The sequence below is a fragment of the Oncorhynchus gorbuscha genome, linkage group LG18, assembly GCF_021184085.1.
Source record: "Oncorhynchus gorbuscha isolate QuinsamMale2020 ecotype Even-year linkage group LG18, OgorEven_v1.0, whole genome shotgun sequence".
Classification (NCBI taxonomy): Eukaryota; Metazoa; Chordata; class Actinopteri; order Salmoniformes; family Salmonidae; genus Oncorhynchus; species Oncorhynchus gorbuscha.
The window spans coordinates 56,983,075-57,005,527 of NC_060190.1; the positions used below are offsets into that span (position 1 = coordinate 56,983,075).

The 22,453-nt window shown below is 44.0% G+C and overlaps 1 protein-coding gene across 9 annotated transcripts in view; it reads right to left on the minus strand.

Annotated features, from left to right (window-relative positions):
- Positions 1–22,453, minus strand: part of LOC124002494 (membrane-associated guanylate kinase, WW and PDZ domain-containing protein 1-like) — a 222,279-nt gene that overhangs the window by 71,953 nt on the left and 127,873 nt on the right. For 8 of the 9 annotated variants that reach the window (XM_046309918.1, XM_046309920.1, XM_046309919.1 and 5 more), the window contains exons 3-7: positions 8,188–8,307; positions 7,336–7,542; positions 4,980–5,190; positions 4,607–4,689; positions 2,125–2,160 (exon numbers count right to left, since the gene is read on the minus strand). In XM_046309918.1, coding sequence (XP_046165874.1) covers positions 2,125–2,160; positions 4,607–4,689; positions 4,980–5,190; positions 7,336–7,542; positions 8,188–8,307 — 657 coding nt within the window. The remainder of the gene's footprint in view (positions 1–2,124; positions 2,161–4,606; positions 4,690–4,979; positions 5,191–7,335; positions 7,543–8,187; positions 8,308–22,453) is intronic. The other variant, XM_046309922.1, reaches the window with a different exon arrangement.

Below are 22,453 nucleotides of genomic sequence, written 5' to 3' on the forward strand. Positions count from 1 at the left end.
CTCTCCATACAGAGTAGTGTGATTAAAACAGCAGAGATGAAGTTAGCTAGCTACTGTACCAATGGCTATAGGGAAACTCCAGAGTGCTGTAATTGGTTACAAACAGATATGTAAAACTGAGTCCTCCGCTGTACAGTATCAGTCCTGCATCTCATTAGCCTCAGCCTATTAACTCAGCCTATATTCTGACGAGTGGTGTACACTTCCACTCCACCAGCTTTAGAGGATTTGGAGTCAAGGTGTTAAGCCGGGAGAGGAGTGATGGTTGGAACATCCACAATACAGGGACTATGCTTTAATATTGTCCGATGTTCTAAAGGGGAACATTATACTTTGAGCCAGCAGCACATCACTCACTGCAAATTAGAATCACTCTGTATTTCACACCAGAGTGTCTGTATTTCTTTTTTTTAATGTACTTTATTTATAGATTTTCAGATTTGAGAACAAAAAGAAAAACAGTACAACCAACCCAACCCCTCATTCACCCACCCACCCATACAGCCATCCACCCACCCACCCACCCACCCACCAGTGGCAGTATTTCTAAAGGAGATCCTGCCTGTGTGTTATTATTGCTGGGTGCCAGAGCCATCACGTCACTGCTGGGCTTGCTGATACTGAGTGGGTGTAGTGGGATGAATCTGACACTTCAAAAAGAGCTCCCCTCTCCACGCTCCCCGGATGACCCCCACGCACACTCCAGCTCAAGGGTGACTAAGGTGACAAATTGTTGATTAAGCTTTTTGCATCTCATTCTGTCTTCCTGACTATTTGATTGCTCCTGAGCGAGGAGCTGCACTACAGGGGCCATACGTCTGCATTCCTATACACAACTGGAGTAATTGCCTTTCATAATCAATACGTATTGACTGTGTTCATCCAATCTGAGCAATGGTATTAACAATGGCTGCTCCTACCTTGGCTGCTGTTCACCACATGGAGGAGGCTAAACACCGGTTTAGGATCAGTTCACCCTCACTTATCTCGACCTAACCTTAAACCAGGGGTGTTTTCATGTCTCCCTGGCAAATAATTGATATCACTGATTGACCTGGTATTGAACACTCCTGGCTTCTCAGGTATAATTCGACAGAAACATGGCAAACGTTGTTTATAATCAATCCTCAAGGTGTTTTTCAAATATCTATTCGATAATATATCCGCCGGGACAATTCGTTTTTCAGTAGGACTGATTGGAATAATGGCTACCTCTGTATTTTACGCGAGAGTCACTCTGGGAGCCATCAGGTGACCACTTACACAATGTATCCACTTACGGGTATTCTTCAACATAAATGCGTAAAACTACGTGACAAAGCTGTAGACACCTTGGGGAATACGGAGGAAAAGTAATCTGGTTGATAGCCCATTCACTGCTCCATAGGGACGCATTGGAACGCAGAGATTTCAAAAGTTGAGTCACTTCCGGATTGGATTTTTCTCAGGCTTTCGCCTGCAACATCAGTTCTGTTATACTCACAGACAATATTTTTAAAGTTCTATCCTAAGCTGTCAATTATATGCATATTCTAGCATCTTGTCCTGACAAAATATCCCGTTTACTACGGGAACGTTATTTTTCCAAAAATGAAAATACTGCCCCCTAGTCACAAAATTAAAGCCCCCATCTGGCTCCAGCAGACAGTGGAGGGTAAAGTGCTCTTTGCTAGCCCCGTTTGCTAGCCCAGTTTGATAGCCCAGTTATAATATGAGCCCCAGTGGATGGAATGATGGGGCTTGAGGGTGAGAGGTCCATTTGACGAGAGGCCCATTAGGAAATGATCATCAGGTCAACGTGCCTCTCGTCAATGGTTCTCTCTTTAATAGGGCACGCTGGCTCGCGGGCGTGTGGGTTAACCCTGCAAGAACTGCCCACTCAGCAGACACAAGCCAGCAAGCTCGCACACACACACATGCAAGCACACACAGACAATATATTACAATATATTATTAACCATTTGATTATAATGTTTACACCCTCTAGGCAGAAAGGGAGAGATGTTATAAGCTGTAAGGAGCCAGGGTGACATTGTCACTGAAGCAGTACAGGAAGCATGTTATACAGTAGCCAGGTTTCCCAGAAGACACAGCAGGGGGAGGGGAGAAAAGAAAGAGGCCTACCTAGCTCACTGTCCAGCTCTTCTGTGTGTACCCCTTCTTCTCCAGGAGAAAGCCATCAGGCCAGGAGAGAGAGAGTGGAGGACCAAGTGTGGGGGGTGAAGAGACAGGGAGGGGGGAGGAGAGAGCAGGGAAGAGAAAGAGAGAGAGCACCAGAGGGTTAGAGATTGATTTTGATTCCAAGCCTCGAGCAAGCTAAGAGAGCAGCAAAATTCGGCTCCATACATTTTAAAAACATAAAGTGTCTGGAATGTTTGTAAATAACATTTAAAGGGGCTGAATAATTTTGCACGCCCAATTTTTCAGTTTTTGATTTGTTAAAAAAGTTTGAAATATCCAATAAATGTTGTTCCACTTCATGATTGTGTCCCACTTGTTGTTGATTCTTCACAAAAAAATACAGTTTCATATCTTTATGTTTGAAGCCTGAAATGTGGCAAAAGGTCGCAAAATTCAAGGGGGCCGAATACCTTCGCAAGGCACTGTATTAGCCACGGTCTGTAACATAACGTTAAACACACTTCCTACTTTGCCATTGGGTGACACTGTTTCATACTTACTAAAGCTCTCGAAAAACCAGCTCCAGAAATCAATAGGTGCATTAAAGTGAAATAAATGTGTCATACCAGAGAGACAGACATACATTATAATACTGAACTGAACATTTTAGGTTGGGGCGGGTGAAAACAGCTGCCACTAAATATGAATCATAGTTCATGCACCATATGCTTGACAATATGAATAATCTCTCCATCTATCCTGTGTCCTCATGCAGCAGTTTGAGAGGACAGAACTAATAGGAGCCATCTCATCAACAGAAGTACCTCAGAATACATGTAGAGGACACATGGTGGGGGAGTGGAGGGGAGAGAGACAGGAGGGAGAGATAGGAGGGAACAGAGAGGAGGGGAGAGAGAGACAGGAGGGAGAGATAGGAGGGAACAGAGAGGAGGGGAGAGAGAGACAGGAGGGATAGATAGGAGGGAACAGAGAGGAGGGGAGAGAGAGACAGGAGGGAGAGATAGGAGGGAACAGAGAGGAGGGGAGAGAGAGACAGGAGGGAGAGATAGGAGGGAACAGAGAGGAGGGGAGAGAGAGACAGGAGGGATAGATAGGAGGGAACAGAGAGGAGGGAGAGAGAGACAGGAGGGAGAGATAGGAGGGAACAGAGAGGAGGGGAGAGAGAGACAGGAGGGAGAGATAGGAGGGAACAGAGAGGAGGGAGAGAGAGACAGGAGGGAGAGATAGGAGGGAACAGAGAGGAGGGGAGAGAGAGACAGGAGGGAGAGATAGGAGGGAACAGAGAGGAGGGGAGAGAGAGACAGGAGGGAGAGATAGGAGGGAACAGAGAGGAGGGGAGAGAGACAGGAGGGAGAGATAGGAGGGAACAGAGAGGAGGGGAGAGAGAGACAGGAGGGAGAGATAGGAGGGAACAGAGAGGAGGGGAGAGAGAGACAGGAGGGAACAGAGAGGAGGGGAGAGAGAGACAGGAGGGAGAGATAGGAGGGAACAGAGAGGAGGGGAGAGAGAGACAGGAGGGAGAGATAGGAGGGAACAGAGAGGAGGGGAGAGAGAGAGACAGGAGGGAGGGAAACAGAGAGGAGGGGAGAGAGAGACAGGAGGGAACAGATAGGAGGGAGACAGAGAGGAGGGAGAGAGAGGAGGGAACAGAGAGGAGGTGAGAGAGAGACAGGAGGGAGAGATAGGAGGGAACAGAGAGGAGGGGAGAGAGAGACAGGAGGGAGAGATAGGAGGGAACAGAGAGGAGGGGAGAGAGACAGGAGGGAGAGATAGGAGGGAACAGAGAGGAGGGGAGAGAGAGACAGGAGGGAGAGATAGGAGGGAACAGAGAGGAGGGGAGATAGAGACAGGAGGGAGAGATAGGAGGGAACAGAGAGGAGGGGAGAGAGAGACAGGAGGGAGAGATAGGAGGGAACAGAGAGGAGGGGAGATAGAGACAGGAGGGAGAGATAGGAGGGAACAGAGAGGGGAGATAGAGATGGGGAGATAAGAGGTGGGGAGAGGAGGGGAGGGGAGAGAGAGGAAGGAGGAGGGGAGAGAGATGACAGGTGAGAGAGGAAGGAGAGGAGGGAGTGGAGGGGAGAGAGAGGACGGAGAAGAGGGAGTGGAGAGAGAGGAAGGAGAGGAGGGAGTGGAGGGGAGAGAGAGGAAGGAGAGAGAGCCAGATGAAGTGCTAGTGTTGAGTGGGTGGGTGGGCTTGTATTTGCTCCTCTACAGTTCAAGGTACATATTTTATTGATGCTAGATGATGCAAATAACCCAGTCAGTCCTTCAGGCTGCCAGGGTGTCTTGCTCAGACGTTACCGCAGGCAGGCAGCACACGAGAGACCAGAATATTACTCTGTCTCATCTCATTTCACACTATGGTGGCTCGAGTGTGCCATCTGCAGGCCACTCATGGAATCACAGATGTGACAGACAAGCATCTGATTTCACACACACACAGAGCCTGTGGTGGACGTACCATCATCTTCACATTCTTCCAGAGGTTTGGGAGGCTTGTCCAGGCAGCGTGGGTCGATCCAGGAAGTGGTTTTTGTGTTGTGGCTATAGATAGACACACATGACAGAATCACAGACAGAATCACAGACAGAAACATTGTTCTGACTGAGAAGGCATCAAACACTCACTGTCTGAAAAACACCTTCACTTCCATGGCTAAATATGATACACACTGTGAAGTAATCAGACTCAGTGTTAAAGGCAAGTGTCAAAGGTAGAAAGTGGCACAATATTTTATTGAGAAGATTGTAATTTAAATACTATTATGGATGTTGGGTATAGAGCGATGTTATATAGTGTGTTAGGGGGCATAACATGTGCATAGGATACATACTCTATAAAGTAGAGCTCTCCGTTCTCGGTGTAGGCCATCTCCCAGTTGTCAGTTAGAGGTCCCAGGGGGTCCTCTTCTGTGGGAGGATGGCTGAGGTGTGTGTGTGTCTGCTGAGAGTCCTCCGTGGTGGATGACAATGTGTTGTTCACACCGTAGGACGGGGCGTTCTCACGCGGGGCGTAGGGGTGCTCGTCAGGTTCACTTGAGTCTCCTGTGGGGGGAGGGTGGCGGGAATGGGAAAACATGTGTAAACAAAATGCACAATGCACACATTCTGTGGCAATGACACTATAGTTTGGTGGCCTTTCGGTTACAAGTCCAACGCTCTAACCACTAGGCTAACTGCCGCCCCAGGTATCAGGCTGAGTTTTGACAGATACAAATCTGTCGTTCTTCCCCTGAACAAGGCAGTTAACCCACTGTTCCTAGACAGTCATCGAAAATAAGAATTTGTTCTTAACAGACTTGCCTAGTTAAATAAAGGAATAAAAAAATTATATAATAAAAACTTTTTAAAATCCTGTCTAGTAGTTTAAAGGTAAAGGAATCTCTCTCCCTTTCACAAACACACACACTTGGCGAACACTTGACTACTGTTGTTGCGGACTGAGCGAGGCCCCTGATCTGAACTCTTGGGGAGAGTGATGATTAGATTAGTGCTTCTGTTCTCTCTGAGGACATCAAATCCTATTCACACCCCTGGCATCTGGCTAGGCTACAAATACGGGTAACAAATTAACTACTCTTGGTCCAATCTGAAATCAATCCCACATCACCACAAATATTCTCAGACCTGAGTCATGCTGCATTGCTGAAGAGTAGGGGTCAGTTAATATGACCCAATCACAAATAAAATACCAATACCTAAATATACCAGGAGAGTGGAGGAGAATATATTTTTTTGAAAGCACTGATATTCCAATACAAAATAGAAAAACTAACAACGTAGTACTCGCTTATGAAAAATATGGAACATTACCAAACACAACAGTCACCAAACACCAATCACAAAATGTTTTTAAAAAAACACCAATCACAAAATGTTTAAAAAAACACCAATCACAAAATGTAAAAAAAAACACCAATCACAAAATGTAAAAAAAACACCAATCACAAAATGTTAAAAAAACACCAATCACAAAATGTTTTTAAAAACCAGCAATCACAACATGTAAAAACCAGCAATCACAACACGTAAAAACCAGCAATCACAACACTTAAAAACCAGCAATCACAACACTTAAAAACCAGCAATCACAACACTTAAAAAACAGCAATCACAACATGTAAACACCAGCAATCACAACACGTAAACACCAGCAATCACAACATGTAAACACCAGCAATCACAACATGTAAACACCAGCAATCACAACATGTAAACACCAGCAATCACAACATGTAAAAACAGCAATCACAACATGTAAAACCAGCAATCACAACATGTAAAACCAGCAATCACAACATGTAAACACCAGCAATCACAACATGTAAACACCAGCAATCACAACATGTAAAAACCAGCAATCACAACATTTAAAAACCAGCAATCACAACACCTAAAAACAGCAATCACAACACTTAAAAAACAGCAATCACAACATGTAAAAACCAGCAATCACAACATGTAAAAACCAGCAATCACAACATGTAAAAACCAGCAATCACAACACTTAAAAACCAGCAATCACAACATGTAAAAACCAGCAATCACAACATTTAAAAACCAGCAATCACAACATTTAAAAACCAGCAAACGCAACATTTAAAAACCAGCAATCGCATCATGTAAAAGTCACAAATACGTGACTAATACATGTAGACCGACCTGTGTTCACGAGCCTAGTATTTCTAGAAAAATCTTTTTTATCTATTGCAAATACAAAAGAAAACAGTGAGATGTTAGATGAAAACTGATATCAAGAACACACACACACAGAACAAAAAAGAAAAACACTTCTACAACACAGTTCTACAAGTAAGAAAATGATCATGCTCCTGTTCACAAGTACATTGAGTGGATACATATTCATTCTCTCAAACAGCACATGTCAAATCATGTTGTATTAGTGACCATTAACAACTTAGTTCAGTATCAAACATGAAAGGTACACATTCTGCTATCGCAGCCAGGTGGCACTATTTTTTCTGCTCTCAGATATACAGTGGCGGATGTAGACTGAACAACCAACTAACCACTCACCACACAAAGAACCACTTGTATCCTGCACTCTTTCCCATAGCCCAGCAGTCTCTCTCTCCCTCCCCCTCTCCCCTACCCCCGGTCTTCCTCCCATTCTCCTTTTCCCTCACCCACTCTCTAACAGTCTTTCCCTCTCCCTCCTCTCTCTCTTACCTGTTAAACTACTGTTCATCTCCGGGAGTTCCTCGTCCTCCTCCAGGTCTACAGGCACTATTCCAGCATTTTGCATCTCATTGTAGGACTTGGTGCGTCGGGGAGTGGAGTGCTGGGAGCCCGGGAGGCTGTCTTGCAAAGCATCACTGGTAATCACTTTCCCACTAGGGGGCTGCCTTGGCGGCTTGGGTGTTCCATAATAGTTACCTAGGCAACAGGAGGACATTAGCATGTTTAGCAAAAAAAGGAGGGAAGAATAAAGAGGAAGGCGGGAGAAGAGGGGGGTATAATCACAGAGTCTTTGTATGCAGATGAGGGGACTAAGAAGGCATGACCACAGAGTTTGGGATTTGTAGTCTAGTGCATTCTATTGGAGGAAGTGAGGAGGCTGTTTGTTTCCTCTGGGTGAGTGGAGCATTGTCTAGGCCCACTGACCAAGCAACAGTGACAGAACAGCCACTTCCTTAAATGTGCATGTGAATGAATGGTATTTATGCGTGACATGTGTAATGCTCCACAGGTGAGCAATTCTTCGCTATTAAACTATACACAATACTGAAAGTTGCTTGCGAACAATGGCAGACACCTTCCCCTTCTCACACGTCTTCGACCCCTTTCACACTGAACATAATGCCAGGGTAATGATGACTTTATCCTGTGGGAATGGGATTATACACACAGGGTGTGAATCCCTTGTAGTCTTGACTACTAAATGCAGAAGCCTGTTTAATTAAAAAAAACTCCTAGTACACTCACCTCCAGAGATATACAGCACACTACACCCACATACAGTAAATACCACAGTAAACAACTTGTCCAGGATTCAACTGATGACCTGCTGCAAATAGTTACCTTCATATGCTCCTATTTCCAGAAGGGTCCCACTCTGCTCCAAAGCCAGAAATTCCTCCACAGGCAGGAAGTTGTAATCTATTCCAGGGACCTCTCCATCACGTGGGGGGCGGGTTGTACCTGAGGAGCCAATAAGAGAGTGGAACGGGTCAGTCAACCAAGAAGACAATGTTAAGTGATGGTATGGCCAATATTAATGTAGCCTTCCACACAGGAAATGTGGCTAAAATTGGAGTGAGATTAACTCAGATATATGCTCCAATATAAAGCATGTTTAAATAGTCAGTAGCTAGGTTTTCATCCAATTGACAATAGATTTTCATACGAATATTCTAAAATCCGAAATAAAAATGATGTGTCAATTTTTCCATCAGAGAAATGTTTCCATCATATCTCTGAATCCTGGTTTAGTTCTGACATTTCCATCCGCAACTACAACATTTTCCACCAAGTTAGAACTGTTGCAATCCACCACGGAGGACTCTGTTGCAATCTACTGCAGAGAGTCTGCAGAGTTCTGTCATGCTATCCAGGTCTGTGCCCAAACAGTTCGAGCTTCAACCTTTCCAGAAATAAGTCTCATTTTTGCCGCATGTTAAAGACCCACAGGACAACATACAGTGCCTTTGCGAACGTATTCGGCCCCCTTGAACTTTGCAAACTTTTGCCACATTTCAGGCTTCAAACATAAAGATATAAAACTGTATTTTTTGTGAAGGATCAACAACAAGTGGGACGACATTTATTGGATATTGCCAACTTTTTTAACAAATCGAAAACTGAAAAATTGGGCGTGCAAAATTATTCAGCCCCTTTACTTTCAGTGCAGCAAACTCTATTCAGAAGTTCAGTGAGGATCTCTGAATGATCCAATGTTGACCTAAATGACTAATGATGATAAATACAATCCATCTGTGTGTAATCAAGTCTCCGTATAAATGCACCTGCACTGTGATAGTCTCAGAGGTCCGTTAAAAGCACAGAGAGCATCATGAAGAACAAGGAACACACCAGGCAGGTCCGAGATACTTTTGTGAAGAAGTTTAAAGCCGGATTTGGATACAAAAAGATTTCCCAAGCTTTAAACATCCCAAGGAGCACTGTGCAAGCGATAATATTGAAATGGAAGGAGTATCAGACCACTGCAAATCTACCAAGACCTGGCCGTCCCTCTAAACATTCAGCTCATACAAGGAGAAGACTGATCAGAGATGCAGCCAAGAGGCCCATGATCACTCTGGATGAACTGCAGAGATCTACAGCTGAGGTGGGAGACTCTGTCCATAGGACAACAATCAGTCATATATTGCACAAATCTGGCCTTTATGGAAGAGTGGAAAGAAGAAAGCCATTTCTTAAAGATATCCATAAAAAGTGTTGTTTAAAGTTTGCCACAAGCCACCTGGGAGACACACCAAACATGTGGAAGAAGGTGCTCTGGTCAGATGAAACCAAAATTGAACATGTTGGCAACAATGCAAAACGTTATGTTTGGCGTAAAAGCAACACAGCTCATCACCCTGAACACACCATCCCCACTGTCAAACATGGTGGTGGCAGCATCATGGTTTGGGCCTGCTTTTCTCCAGCAGGGACAGGGAAAATGGTTAAAATTGATGGGAAGATGGATGGAGCCAAATACAGGACCATTCTGGAAGAAAACCTGATGGAGTCTGCAAAAGACCTGAGACTGGGACGGAGATATGTCTTCCAACAAGACAATGATCCAAAACATAAAGCAAAATCTACAATGGAATGGTTCAAAAATAAATATATCCAGGTGTTAGAATGACCAAGTCAAAGTCCAGACCTGAATCCAATCGAGAATCTGTGGAAAGAACTGAAAACTGCTGTTCACAAATGCTCTCCATCCAACCTCACTGAGCTCGAGCTGTTTAGCAAGGAGGAATGGGAAAAAAATTCAGTCTCTCGATGTGCAAAACTGATAGAGACATACCCCAAGCGACATACAGCTGTATTCGCAGCAAAAGGTGGCTCTACAAAGTATTAACTTAAGGGGGCTGAATAATTTTGCACACACAATTTTTCAGTTTTTGATTTGTTAAAAAAGTTTGAAATATCCAATAAATGTCGTTCCACTTCAGAATTGTGTCCCACTTATTGTTGATTCTTCACAAAAAAATACAGTTTTATATCTTTATGTTTGAAGCCTGAAATGTGGCAAAAGGTCGCAAAGTTCAAGGGGGCCGAATACTTTCGCAAGGCACTGTATGTGAATTAATCGCCCCCCATTTATCTTCAGAGTTTGTACTGTTAGGCGAACCAAACTGGGATATGCTAAACACCCAGGCCGCCCGACAATCTAAGGTCGATGCCCTCAATCTTCAACAAATTATTATGGAACCTACCAGGTACAACCCCAAATCCATTAACACGGGCACCCTCATCCTGACCAACCAGCCCTCTAAATACTCCTTTGCTGTCTTCAACCAGGATCTCAGTGATCACTGCCTCATTGCCTGCGTCCGTAATGGGTCCGCAGTCAAACGACCACTCCTCATCACTGTCCAACTGTATAACACATCAGCAAGAAGGCCTTTCTAATCGGCCTGGCCCGGGTATCCTGGAAGGATATTGACTTCATCCCGTCAATAGAGGATGCCTGGTTATTCTTTAAAAGTGCTTTCCTCACCATCTTAAATAAGCATGCCCCATTCAAAAAATGTAGAACCTTGGTTAACCAAACCTGACTGCCCTTGACAAGCACAAAACCATCCTGTGGCGTACTGCATTAGCATCGAATAGCCCCCGTGACATGCAACTTTTCAGGGAAGTTAGGAACCAATATACACAGGCAAATAGGAAATCAAAGACTAGTTTTTTCAAACGGAAATTTTCATCCTGCAGCACAAACTCAAAACATTTCTGGGACACTGTAAAATACATGGAGAATAAGAGCACCTCCTCCCAACTGCCCACTGCACAGAGGCTAGGAAACACTGTCACCACCGAAAAATCTACAATAATCAAGAATTTCAATAAGCATTTCTCTACGGCTGGCCATGCTTTCTACCTGGCTACCCCTACCCCGGTCAACAGCACTGCACCCCCCACAGCAACTTGCCCAAGCCTCCCCCATTTCTCCTTCACCCAAATCCAGATAGCTGATGTTCTGAAAGAGCTGAAACATCTGGACCCCTACAAATCAGCTGGGCTAGACAATCTGGACCCTCTCTTTCTAAAATTATCCGGCACAATTGTTGCAACCCCTATTTACTAGCCTGTTCAACCTCTCGTATCATCTGAGATCCCCAAAGATTGGAAAACTGCCGCAGTCATCCCCCTCTTCAAAGGGAGAGATACTCCTGACCCAAACTGTTACAGACCTATCTATATATATCCTATCCTGCCTTTCCAAGATCTTCAAAAGCCAAGTTAATAAACAGATCACCAACCATTTTGAATCCCACCGTACCTTCTCCGCTATGCAATCTGGTTTCTGAGCTGGTCATGGGTGCACCTCAGCCATGCTCAAGGTCCTAAAAGATATCATAACCTCCATTGATAAAAGACAACACTGTGCAGCCGTATTCTCGACGTGGCCAAGGCTTTCAACTCTGTCAATCGCCGTATTCTTATCGGCAGACTCAACAACCTTGGCTTCTCAAATGACTGCCTCGTCTGGTTCACCAACTACTTCTCAGACAGAGTTCAGTGTGTCTCTGGCAGCCACAGGGTTCAATTCTCAGGCCGACTTCTTTCTCTGTATACATCAATGATGTCGCTCTTGCTGCTGGTGATTCTCTGATCCACCTCTACGCAGACGACACCATTCTGTATACAACTGGCCCTTCTTTGGACACTATGTTAACAAACCTCCAAACGAGCATCAATGCCATACAACTCTCCTTCCGTGGCCTACAACTCATCTTAAATGCAAGTAAAACTAAATGCATGCTCTTCAACCGATCGCTGCCTGCACCTGCCCGCCCGTCTAGCATCACTACTCTGGCCGGTTCCGAATTTGTGGACAATTACAAATACATAGGTGTCTGGTTAAAAACTGTAAACTCTCCTTCCAGGCTCACATTAAGCATCTTCAATCCAAAATGTAATCTAGAATTAGCTTCGTATTTCGCAACAAAGCATCCTTCACTCACGCTGCCAAACATACCCTCGTAAAACTGACTATCCTACCGATCCTTGACTTCGGCGATATCATTTACAAAATAGCCTCCAAAACTCTACTCAGCAAACTGGATGCAGTCTATCACAGTGCCATCCATTTTGTCACCAAAGCCTCATATACTACCCACCACTGCGACCTGTATGCTCTTGCTGGCTGGCCCTCGCTTCATATTTGTCGCCATACCCACTGGCTCCAGGTCATTTATAGATCTTTGCCAGGTAAAGCCACACCTTATCTCAGCTCACTGGTTACCATAGCAGCACCCACCCATAGCACACGCTCCAGCAGGTATATTTTGCTGGTCACCCCCCAATGCCAACTCCTCCTGTGGCCACCTTTCCTTCCAGTTCTCTGCTGCCAATAACTGGAACGAATTGCAAAAATCACTGAAGCTGGAAACTCATATCTCCCTCACTAACTTTAAGCATCAGCTGTCAGAGCAGCTTACAGATCATTGCACCAGTACATAGCCCATCTGTAAATAGCCCACCCAACTACCTCATCCCCATATTGTTGTCTTTTTTGTTTGCTCCTTTGCACCCCAGTATCTCCACTTGCACATTCATCTTCTGCACATCACTCCAGTGTTTAATTGTAATTATTTCGCCACTATGGCCTATTTATTGACTTACCTCCCTAATCTTACTTAATTTCCACACACTGTATGTATACTTTTCTATTGTTTTATTGATGGTACGTTTGTTTATTCCATGTGTAACTGTGTTTGTGTCGCACTGCTTTGCTTTATCATGGCCAGATCGCAGTTGTAAATGAGAACTTGTTCTCAACTGGCCTACCTGGTTAAATAAAGGTGAATTAAAATACATTTTTTACTTGTTGTGGAAAAAAGTCTGTGCACAATTATGTAGTGCACATAAAAATAACTTTTGCAGGTACATTCCCATGGACCGAATAAAAAATACAAGTTCAATTGGTTTCCATTGCATTTTCAACTCTACTCAGGGTTTTGTCACAAATAAAGTGTATTTAGCTAATGTGCCTCCTCTGGTAATGGCTCCAGCTAACAGCTTGCAGATACATTTTTGCAGTTATAGCATACATCATGAGATTATTGTGGACAAAGGTGCAAGATTATTTACATTTTTCAAACGGCAGCCAAGCATTGATCATCATGTCACCAGAATAAGAGCCTAAATATTTATTGAAAGGAGCATCAGGCTCATCACACTGCACTTTCACCCAGGAGCGCACGCAGCATAGGTTTTAGAAGTGGGGGGGGGGGGGCATAATTATTCTATATATATTTTTTCCCCAGTCAGATAAACACTCCAAACAGCCTATTAAATTCCAATGATAATACTGGGTGGGTCAAAAATGCAATCTCAGAATGTGGGGGGGTGGCATGACCCCCGGTCCCCAGTGAAAGTTGCGCCCCTGCTTTCACCACACTGAAGTACATCATAACTTATTTAATCTGTAGCCTAATAACCTGCATGATTTCCCGAGTCATAGTGGAAGGACCACACAACATATCATCACGGGACTCCAAGTTTACGTTGATATGATGGTTATTATATCAATATTTGCGAAGAAAAGTGGTTCCACTGCCAAAATCCTATAATTAATTTTACAGACACAAAAAGATCCCACCTAAAGTTTACTGACAAATGTGCTGTTTCCATCAGGCCTGTTGTGATATTTTATTAGGCATGTACTTTACTCACATAAAAAGGTTGGATGGAAACCACAGGAGTTGAGGCACCTTAATTGGGGAGAACGGGCTTGTGGTAATGACTGGAGCAGAGTCCGTGGAATGGTATCAAATACATCAAACATGGTTGCCAGGTGTTTGATAGAATTCCATTTGCTCCTTTCCAGCCATTATTATGAGCCGTCCCCCCCTCAGCAGCCTCCACTGATGGAAACCTGGGTAGTGTCATGATTCAAGCATGACACATAGTGACAAAATAATTAATTTAACAGTGACAATGACCACTTAAATTGGAGGACAAGTTAAAGATGAGTCTTGTTTATTTATGCATTCATTGTGAGGTGCTGTAGAAACCCTGTGAGTCTGAGTAACACTACTGTGTGGTGAGTGGGGAAAGTGTGTGTGTGTAGATCAAATCAAATTTTATTGGTCGGGTACACCATTTTACATACATAATCCAAAAGTTTTCAGAAATAACAAGAAATGATGACATTTAACATAGAGATGTATGCGAGGAGGACTGTTTGGTAATCAAAGCTGTGAACGGCTTTCCTGTGCTACTGTACATGTTATTGGATGCGGACAGGGGCCAGTTGGTGTAGTCAGTATTAAACAGCTCTATGGTGCGTTGGTGACAAGATTATGTAACACTGCTATGTTAATTGACGACAGGATGGCAGAGCCAGGCAAACTCAACCCTCGCCCACTGTCTCGCTCTTATATCGCTCCTTCTCTCCATCTCTCTCTGTTTCTGCCTTCTACTCTCCATTACCTAAACAATGTAGTTAAAATACTACTACGACTAAGATATTCTGCTCAAACCAATAATGATTGAGGTAATGCTTTGTCATGGTGGATTAATTAAAATACATACGCTCATGATATTTTCAATACGTTTTATTTTTTTTACACACATACCATCGGTCTACTCTACATGTTGCTTAGTACACTGTGGTGTCTTTACAAAGATGTCTGTCCACGAGGCAGCAGCTGCTTCCGCTTAAGCAATGGATTGGTAACCACATCTCTCCTGTTTGTTCTCTTTCTCTTCAGTATGAGAGCAACAGCCTCCACTCCTCTATCGCCCCATCACTGAGCTGATGAGAATATGGCTACTGGTCATAATAGCACGGGGAGCTGGGAGAAGGTGCTGGGAAATGCTCCTCACCGCAGCAGCCATTTTAATGACAGCTGTCAAATCAGACCCGTGGCGATAACTCACACACCCCACTGCCGTGGTCTCATCACACCACGGTCATATTCTCAATCACTTCTGCAATATCATCTCCCCTGTAGCCACCGCTACATAGGAGATGTGACTTAACAGCATTGTGTTCTGTTTACAACATAGCTTGTGTACAACATCACTGCGATCATCGATTTAAAATCTCAGGCTGGTCATTGTTGTTCACAACTCCTCCACACTCAGTGCGGGGAAATATTGATGCGCAAGACAAACCCTCAAACAAAGCATGAACTTTATCAGAGAAACTTTGAAGCGTCTCCCATTGCAGACAATACATCTGTTGAGTGTTGATCTTGGTGGAGGCTTCCCCCAGGATGAGTGTTCTACTAAAAAAGCAGACTCAGTAGAGTGCTGTTGACTCATCCCACCAATCACACGGTTCCCCTCGGACACAAATAGGAAGTGTGGGTTGTTATCAGTATTTCCAGGCCAAAAAAGCCAGCCTCTCAGCCTCGGCCAGATTAGGACACTGTCATTCCTATTGAGTTAATGAATTCCCTGTCCCATACAAAAGCTCAATTGATGTCTGCTATGGAAGAGAGAGTCCTTCTCAAAGCTCCTCAGAGTATCACTTTAACGAGTAGCGCCACAGTACAGGCCTCATTCGTTCCAGCCTGACCTCACAAACCCAGAGGAACACAAGAGAGAGCACAGAAATAACCGTTACACGGTTAGCATAATCCACGCATCAAGACACAATAAAGCCTTTGAGATAAGATGCAAGCATGAGCCAAACGTTAACTCATGGCTAGAAGTACTGTTGAAATATGTCGGTGCAATAAGATCATCAGTAAAACAGTAGAAACTTGACTGATGATAAAGTTTTAAATACTGAGTAGCTGTCCACTCATAATGTACTATTTAGCATGGTAGCACAGTTATGTGTATGCTACAACATTAGAATGTTCTGTTAACCACTGCAGTGACATATACAGTGCCTTGTGAAAGTATTCGGCCCCCTTGAACTTTGCGACCTTTTGCCACATTTCAGGCTTCAAACATAAAGATATAAAACTGTATTTTTTTTGTGAAGAATCAACAACAAGTGGGACACAATCATGAATTAGAACGACATTTATTGGATATTTCAAACTTTTTTAACAAAAAAAACCTGAAAAATTGGGCGTGCAAAATTATTCAGCCCCTTTACTTTCAGTGCAGCAAACTCTCTCCAGAAGTTCAGTGAGGATTTCCGAATGATCAAATGTTGACCTAAATGACTAATGATGATAAATACAATCCACCTGTGTGTAATCAAGTCTCCGTATAAATGCACCTGCACTGTGATAGTCTCAGAGGTCCGTTAAAAGCACAGAGAGCATCATGAAGAACAAGGAACACAGCAGGCAGGTCCGAGATACTGTTATGAAGAAGTTTAAAGCCGGATTTGGATACAAAAAGATTTCCCAAGCTTTAAACATCCCAAGGAGCACTGTGCATGCGATAATATTGAAATGGAAGAAGTACCAGACCACTGCAAATCTACCAAGGCCTGGCCGTCCCTCTAAACTTTCAGCTCATACAAGGAGAAGACTGATCAGAGATGCAGCCAAGAGGCCCATGATCACTCTGGATGAACTGCAGAGATCTACAGCTGAGGTGGGAGACTCTGTCCATAGGACAACAATCAGTCGTATATTGCACAAATCTGGCCTTTATAGAAGAGTGGCAAGAAGAAAGCCATTTCTTAAAGATATCCATAAAAAGAGTTGTTTAAAGTTTGCCACAAGCCACCTGGGAGACACACCAAACATGTGGAATAAGGTGCTCTGGTCAGATGAAACCAAAATTGAACTTTTTGGCAACAATGCAAAACGTTATGTTTGGCGTAAAAGCAACACAGCTCATCACCCCGAACGCACCATCCCCACTGTCAAACATGGTGGTGTCAGCATCATGGTTTGGGCCTGCTTTTCTTCAGCAGGGACAGGGAAGATGGTTAAAATTGATGGGAAGATGGATGGAGCCAAATACAGGACCATTCTGGAAGAAAACCTGATGGAGTCTGCAAAAGACCTGAGACTGGGACGGAGATTTGTCTTCCAACAAGACAATGATCCAAAACATAAAGCAAAATCTACAATGGAATGGTTAAAAAATAAACATATCCAGGTGTTAGAATGGCCACGTCAAAGTCCAGACCTGAATCCAATCGAGAATCTGTGGAAAGAACTGAAAACTGCTGTTCATAAATGCTCTCCATCCAACCTCACTGAGCTCGAGCTGTTTTGCAAGGAGGAATGGGAAAAAATTTCAGTCTCTCGATGTGCAAAACTGATAGAGACATACCCCAAGCGACTTACAGCTGTAATCGCAGCAAAAGGTGGCGCTACAAAGTATTAACTTAAGGGGGCTGAATAATTTTGCACGCCCAATTTTTCAGTTTTTGATTTGTTAAAAGAGTTTGAAATATCCAATATATGTCGTTCCACTTCATGATTGTGTCCCACTTGTTGTTGATTCTTCACAAAAAAATACAGTTTTATATCTTTATGTTTGAAGCCTGAAATGTGGCAAAAGGTCGCAAAGTTCAAGGGGGCCGAATACTTTCGCAAGGCACTGTATGTCCTCACATACAACGGAACTGATGAACCTTTTGTGTATGGAGTAAGATAGTGAAAATCACACACCTAGGCCATCTATACATAAACATGGAATTGCATTGAGTGTAGTGAGACATTCTGTTCTGTTGCTAAGGACAACCCTGGAATAACAGAATCACTCAGAAGCCAGCCTCCGTCTCCTCTGACATTGAGGACTTTATTTCCTTATAATGTAGTTGGTACCATTTAAAGGCACAGACAAATGGAAGGCTACAGAGGCACGACAGAGCAGGCCCATATAAGAAACCCTAAATCAAATCAAATCAAATCGTTATTGGTCATATACACATATTTAGCAGATGTTACTACGGGTGTAGCAAAATGCTTGTGTTCCTAGCTACAACAGTGCAGTAACATTTAACAGTACACACAAATCTAAAATGTACAATAATGGAATTAAGAAATATTAGGATGAGCAATGTCGGACTCCAGAGTATGTATGGCAGCTTCATTAATTAGTACCCGCAAAACACCCGTCTAAATGTAAACCTTGAAGAGGCGACTCCAGGATGCTGGCCATCTAGGGACGCGTCCCCTTCCTGATCATTATGACGGCTGCGTGGTCCCATGGTGTTCTTACATCAGCTGATATCTCAAAGTGCTGTACACTTTCTTCAACACACTGTCTGTGTGGGTGGACCATTTCAGATTGTCAGTGAAGTGAAGCTTTTCACCTTCTCTGCGGCCCGTTGATGTGGATGTGCTCCCTCTGCTGTCTCTTGAAGTCCACGATCAGCTCCTTTGTTTTTTTGACATTGAGGTTATTTTCCTGGCACCACCCTACCAGGGCCCACACCTCTTCTCTCATCAATGTTGGTAATCAGGCCTACCACTGATGTGTTGTCTACAAACTTGATGATTGAGTTGGAGACGTACATGGCCACGCAGTCATGAATGAACAGGGAGTACAGGAGGTGGCTGAGCACGCACACTTGTGGGGCCCCTGTGTTGAGGATCAGTGTCGTAGAGGTGTTGTTGCCTACCTTCACCACCCGGGGGCGGCCCATCAAGAAGTCCAGAACCCAGTTGCACAGGGAGGGGTTCAGACGCAGGGCCCCGAGCTTAATGATGATCTTGGACGGTAGTATGGTGTTGAAGGCTGAGCTGTAGTCAATTAACAGCATTCTAATCGATTAACGTGAGAACACTGAGGAGAACCAAGCAGGCACACCACCACCACATACATAGAGCAGTCCTTGTGTAATAATGTGAATATGGAGACCAGGAGGAAGAGGGGTGTCTGACCTGGTGATTGTTGTGTGAGGAGGAGCGAGAACCCTGATGAAGTGAACAGGAAAACAGGAGGAGACATGGTACAGTATGTTGTGTGACTCAGAGAGAGAAGGGCTTCAGGGAGAGTAGCAGGTCTAGTCTACTATGGTCTGCTTCACTCTCCTCACAGACACACTGCACTTGATTTCCTCACAGAACTGGAAAAGAGTGTGCTGTTTTTCAGTCTATAAACCACAGACAGACAGAACCCATCAGTTTTTATCCATAACTGAGGCACATGACTAGGGATGCACCATATATATCAGCCTTCATATCTTGAGAGCGAGAAAGACAATTATACATAACCAAATAACTTGACACATTGGGGGGGGACAACCAACAACAGAGAAAACTAGAATGCCATTTGGCCCTAAACTGAGAGTACACAGTGGCAGAATACCTGATCACTGTGACTTTGTCCAAATTTAAGAAAGGCTTGGACTACTAACAGACTCAGTGAGCATAACCGTGCTATTGAGAGGCCAACGTAGGCAGACCTGGCTCTCAAGAGAAGACGGTTATGTGCACACTGCCCACAAAATGAGGTGAAAACTGAGCTGCACTTCCTAACCTCCTGTCAAATGTATGACCATAAAGGCACATATTTCCCCCAGATTACACAGACCCACAAAGAATTTGAAAACAAATCAAATTTTGATCAACTCCCATATCTATTAGAAATACCAGTGTGCCATCACAGTAGCAATATTTGTGACTTGTTGCCACAAGAAAAGGGCAACCAGTGAAGAACAAACACCATTGTAAATACAACCCATAGTTATTATTTATTTTTCCTTTTGTTCTTTAACTATTTTCACATTCACACTATACATATCCATATGACATTTGAAATGTCACTATTCCTTTGAAACTTTTGTGAGTGTAATGTTTAATGTTAATTTTTAATTGAACTTTAAAAAAAAATGTATTATCTATTTCACTTGCTTTGGCAATGTAAAAATATGTTTCCCATGCCAATATAGCACTTTTTTGTCAGTTATATTTGACCGTGCATGGCATCTCTGTAACCCCATGTAAACCGTCCCCCTCCCTCCCTCCCGTGATCCTTCCATCCCAGCACATATCCTGCTGCTCTCGGGTGACTGGGCCACCTGTTGACACAGGAGCACGACATGGTACACAATCAGCAGCCACACACGCACACACACACAGGCACACACAAACCTGAAGCTTACCTACTACTAAGGGGGAGGGGCTGTGGCCACCAAATGGCATTGTCCCGGTCCAAACAAGGAGTAACAATCTGCTAATGGGGCTTTATAAAGCAACCTCTCCCCGGCAATACACAGACACACACACCTGGATGTGTCCTCGGTCACTGTGAATGAGGTGTTCTCCTGCATCTCTCTTCTGTTCAGCATGAGTGTCCTGGTCTGACCTAATCAACCCCATAGCCAGTGACCTAAACCGCATCCCCATGTGACTGCAGCTTAAATGAGCAACATTACAACTAGTCCACAATCAACCCTGATCATGTCACAGCCATCATCATTAACCTGTTTTCACTTCCTATGCATTGGTAATGTTTCCTCTACAATCACCCCTGACCATGTCACAGCCATCATCATTAACCTGTTTTCACCCCCTATGCATTGGTAATGTTTCCTCTACAGCTCCCGCTCAGCCCAGTCAAAACTGTTCGCTGCCCTGGCCCCCCAATGGTGGAACAAACTCCCTCACGACGCCAGGACAGCGGAGTCAATCACCACCTTCCGGAGACACCTGAAACCCCACCTCTTTAAGGAATACCTAGGATAGGATAAGTAATCCCTCTCACCCCCTAAGTTTTAGATGCACCATTGTTAAGTGACTGTCCCACTGGATGTCATAAGGTGAATGCACCAATTTGTAAGTCGCTCTGGATAAGAGCGTCTGCTAAATGACTTAAATGTAATGTAAATGTAAATGTAAAACAATCACCCCTGACCATGTCACAGCCATCATCATTAACCTGTTTTCAAATGCATTGTAAACAATCACCCCTGACCATGTCACAGCCATCATCATTAACCTGTTTTCAACCCCTATGCATTGGTAATGTTTCCTCTACAATCACCCCTGACCATGTCACAGCCATCATCATTAACCTGTTTTCACCCCCTATGCATTGGTAATGTTTCCTACAATCACCCCTGACCATGTCACAGCCATCATCATTAACCTGTTTTCACCCCCTATGCATTGGTAATGTTTCCTACAATCACCCCTGACCATGTCACAGCCATCATCATTAACCTGTTTCCACCCCCTATGCATTGGTAATGTTTCCTCTACAATCACCCCTGACCATGTCACAGCCATCATCATTAACCTGTTTTCAACCCCTATGCATTGGTAATGTTTCCTCTACAATCACCCCTGACCATGTCACAGCCATCATCATTAACCTGTTTCCACCCCCTATGCATTGGTAATGTTTCCTCTACAATCACCCCTGACCATGTCACAGCCATCATCATTAACCTGTTTTCACCCCCTATGCATTGGTAATGTTTCCTCTACAATCACCCCTGACCATGTCACAGCCATCATCATTAACCTGTTTCCACCCCCTATGCATTGGTAATGTTTCCTACAATCACAAACAATACATCATCCCCTGGCATGCAACCATCACTCCTGTTGTTGTGAGCTGGATGCTATAAGGGTGGGTGACATCAACGTGATAACTTAACCTCGATCTATACATAAGCACCACCGTTCACCAGTTATAATTACCTTTAGAGTCACTGTAACCTAAGCCATCAATAACCTACTGCCTATAGTCTTATCCCTGTCATCTCCAATGAAGTGCTAACTATCACACACAACCCTGAGTATATCCTTCTCGCCATCATTGACCATAGTTACACTCCCCTCTGGTCCTTGTCTCAGATTGACACTTCTCCTCAGGGCCTCCTTCCCACCCAATAGCTGAACGTGTGGGCAGGTGTGTGGTATGATACAGTGGGAGGGAAGGACAGAGCTGTTGATTCAGTTCGGACAGGCCTGACTGGTCTCACCTCCTGCCTTACAATCCCATTACCAATCCACCCTGGCCCGAGAGTGTGTTCACAGGAAGCCCTTTATTTCTTTGTCCCTCTGGCTGTGTCCCTCAGTGCTGCAGGAAACAACCCAGCAGCCTCCTGTAAACAGTCCTCTCTTCCTTTATAGCACTACATCATGGATGCTTCCAGCCAACAAATCAGAAGGTGGGAATCTGAGCTGTATAGAGTGGAACAATCTCCTCCCATACTGTATATAAAATAAACAGTTTATCTTGTGCCTTGTCCAACTACATGGATCTCTTCAATGCCCTCAGT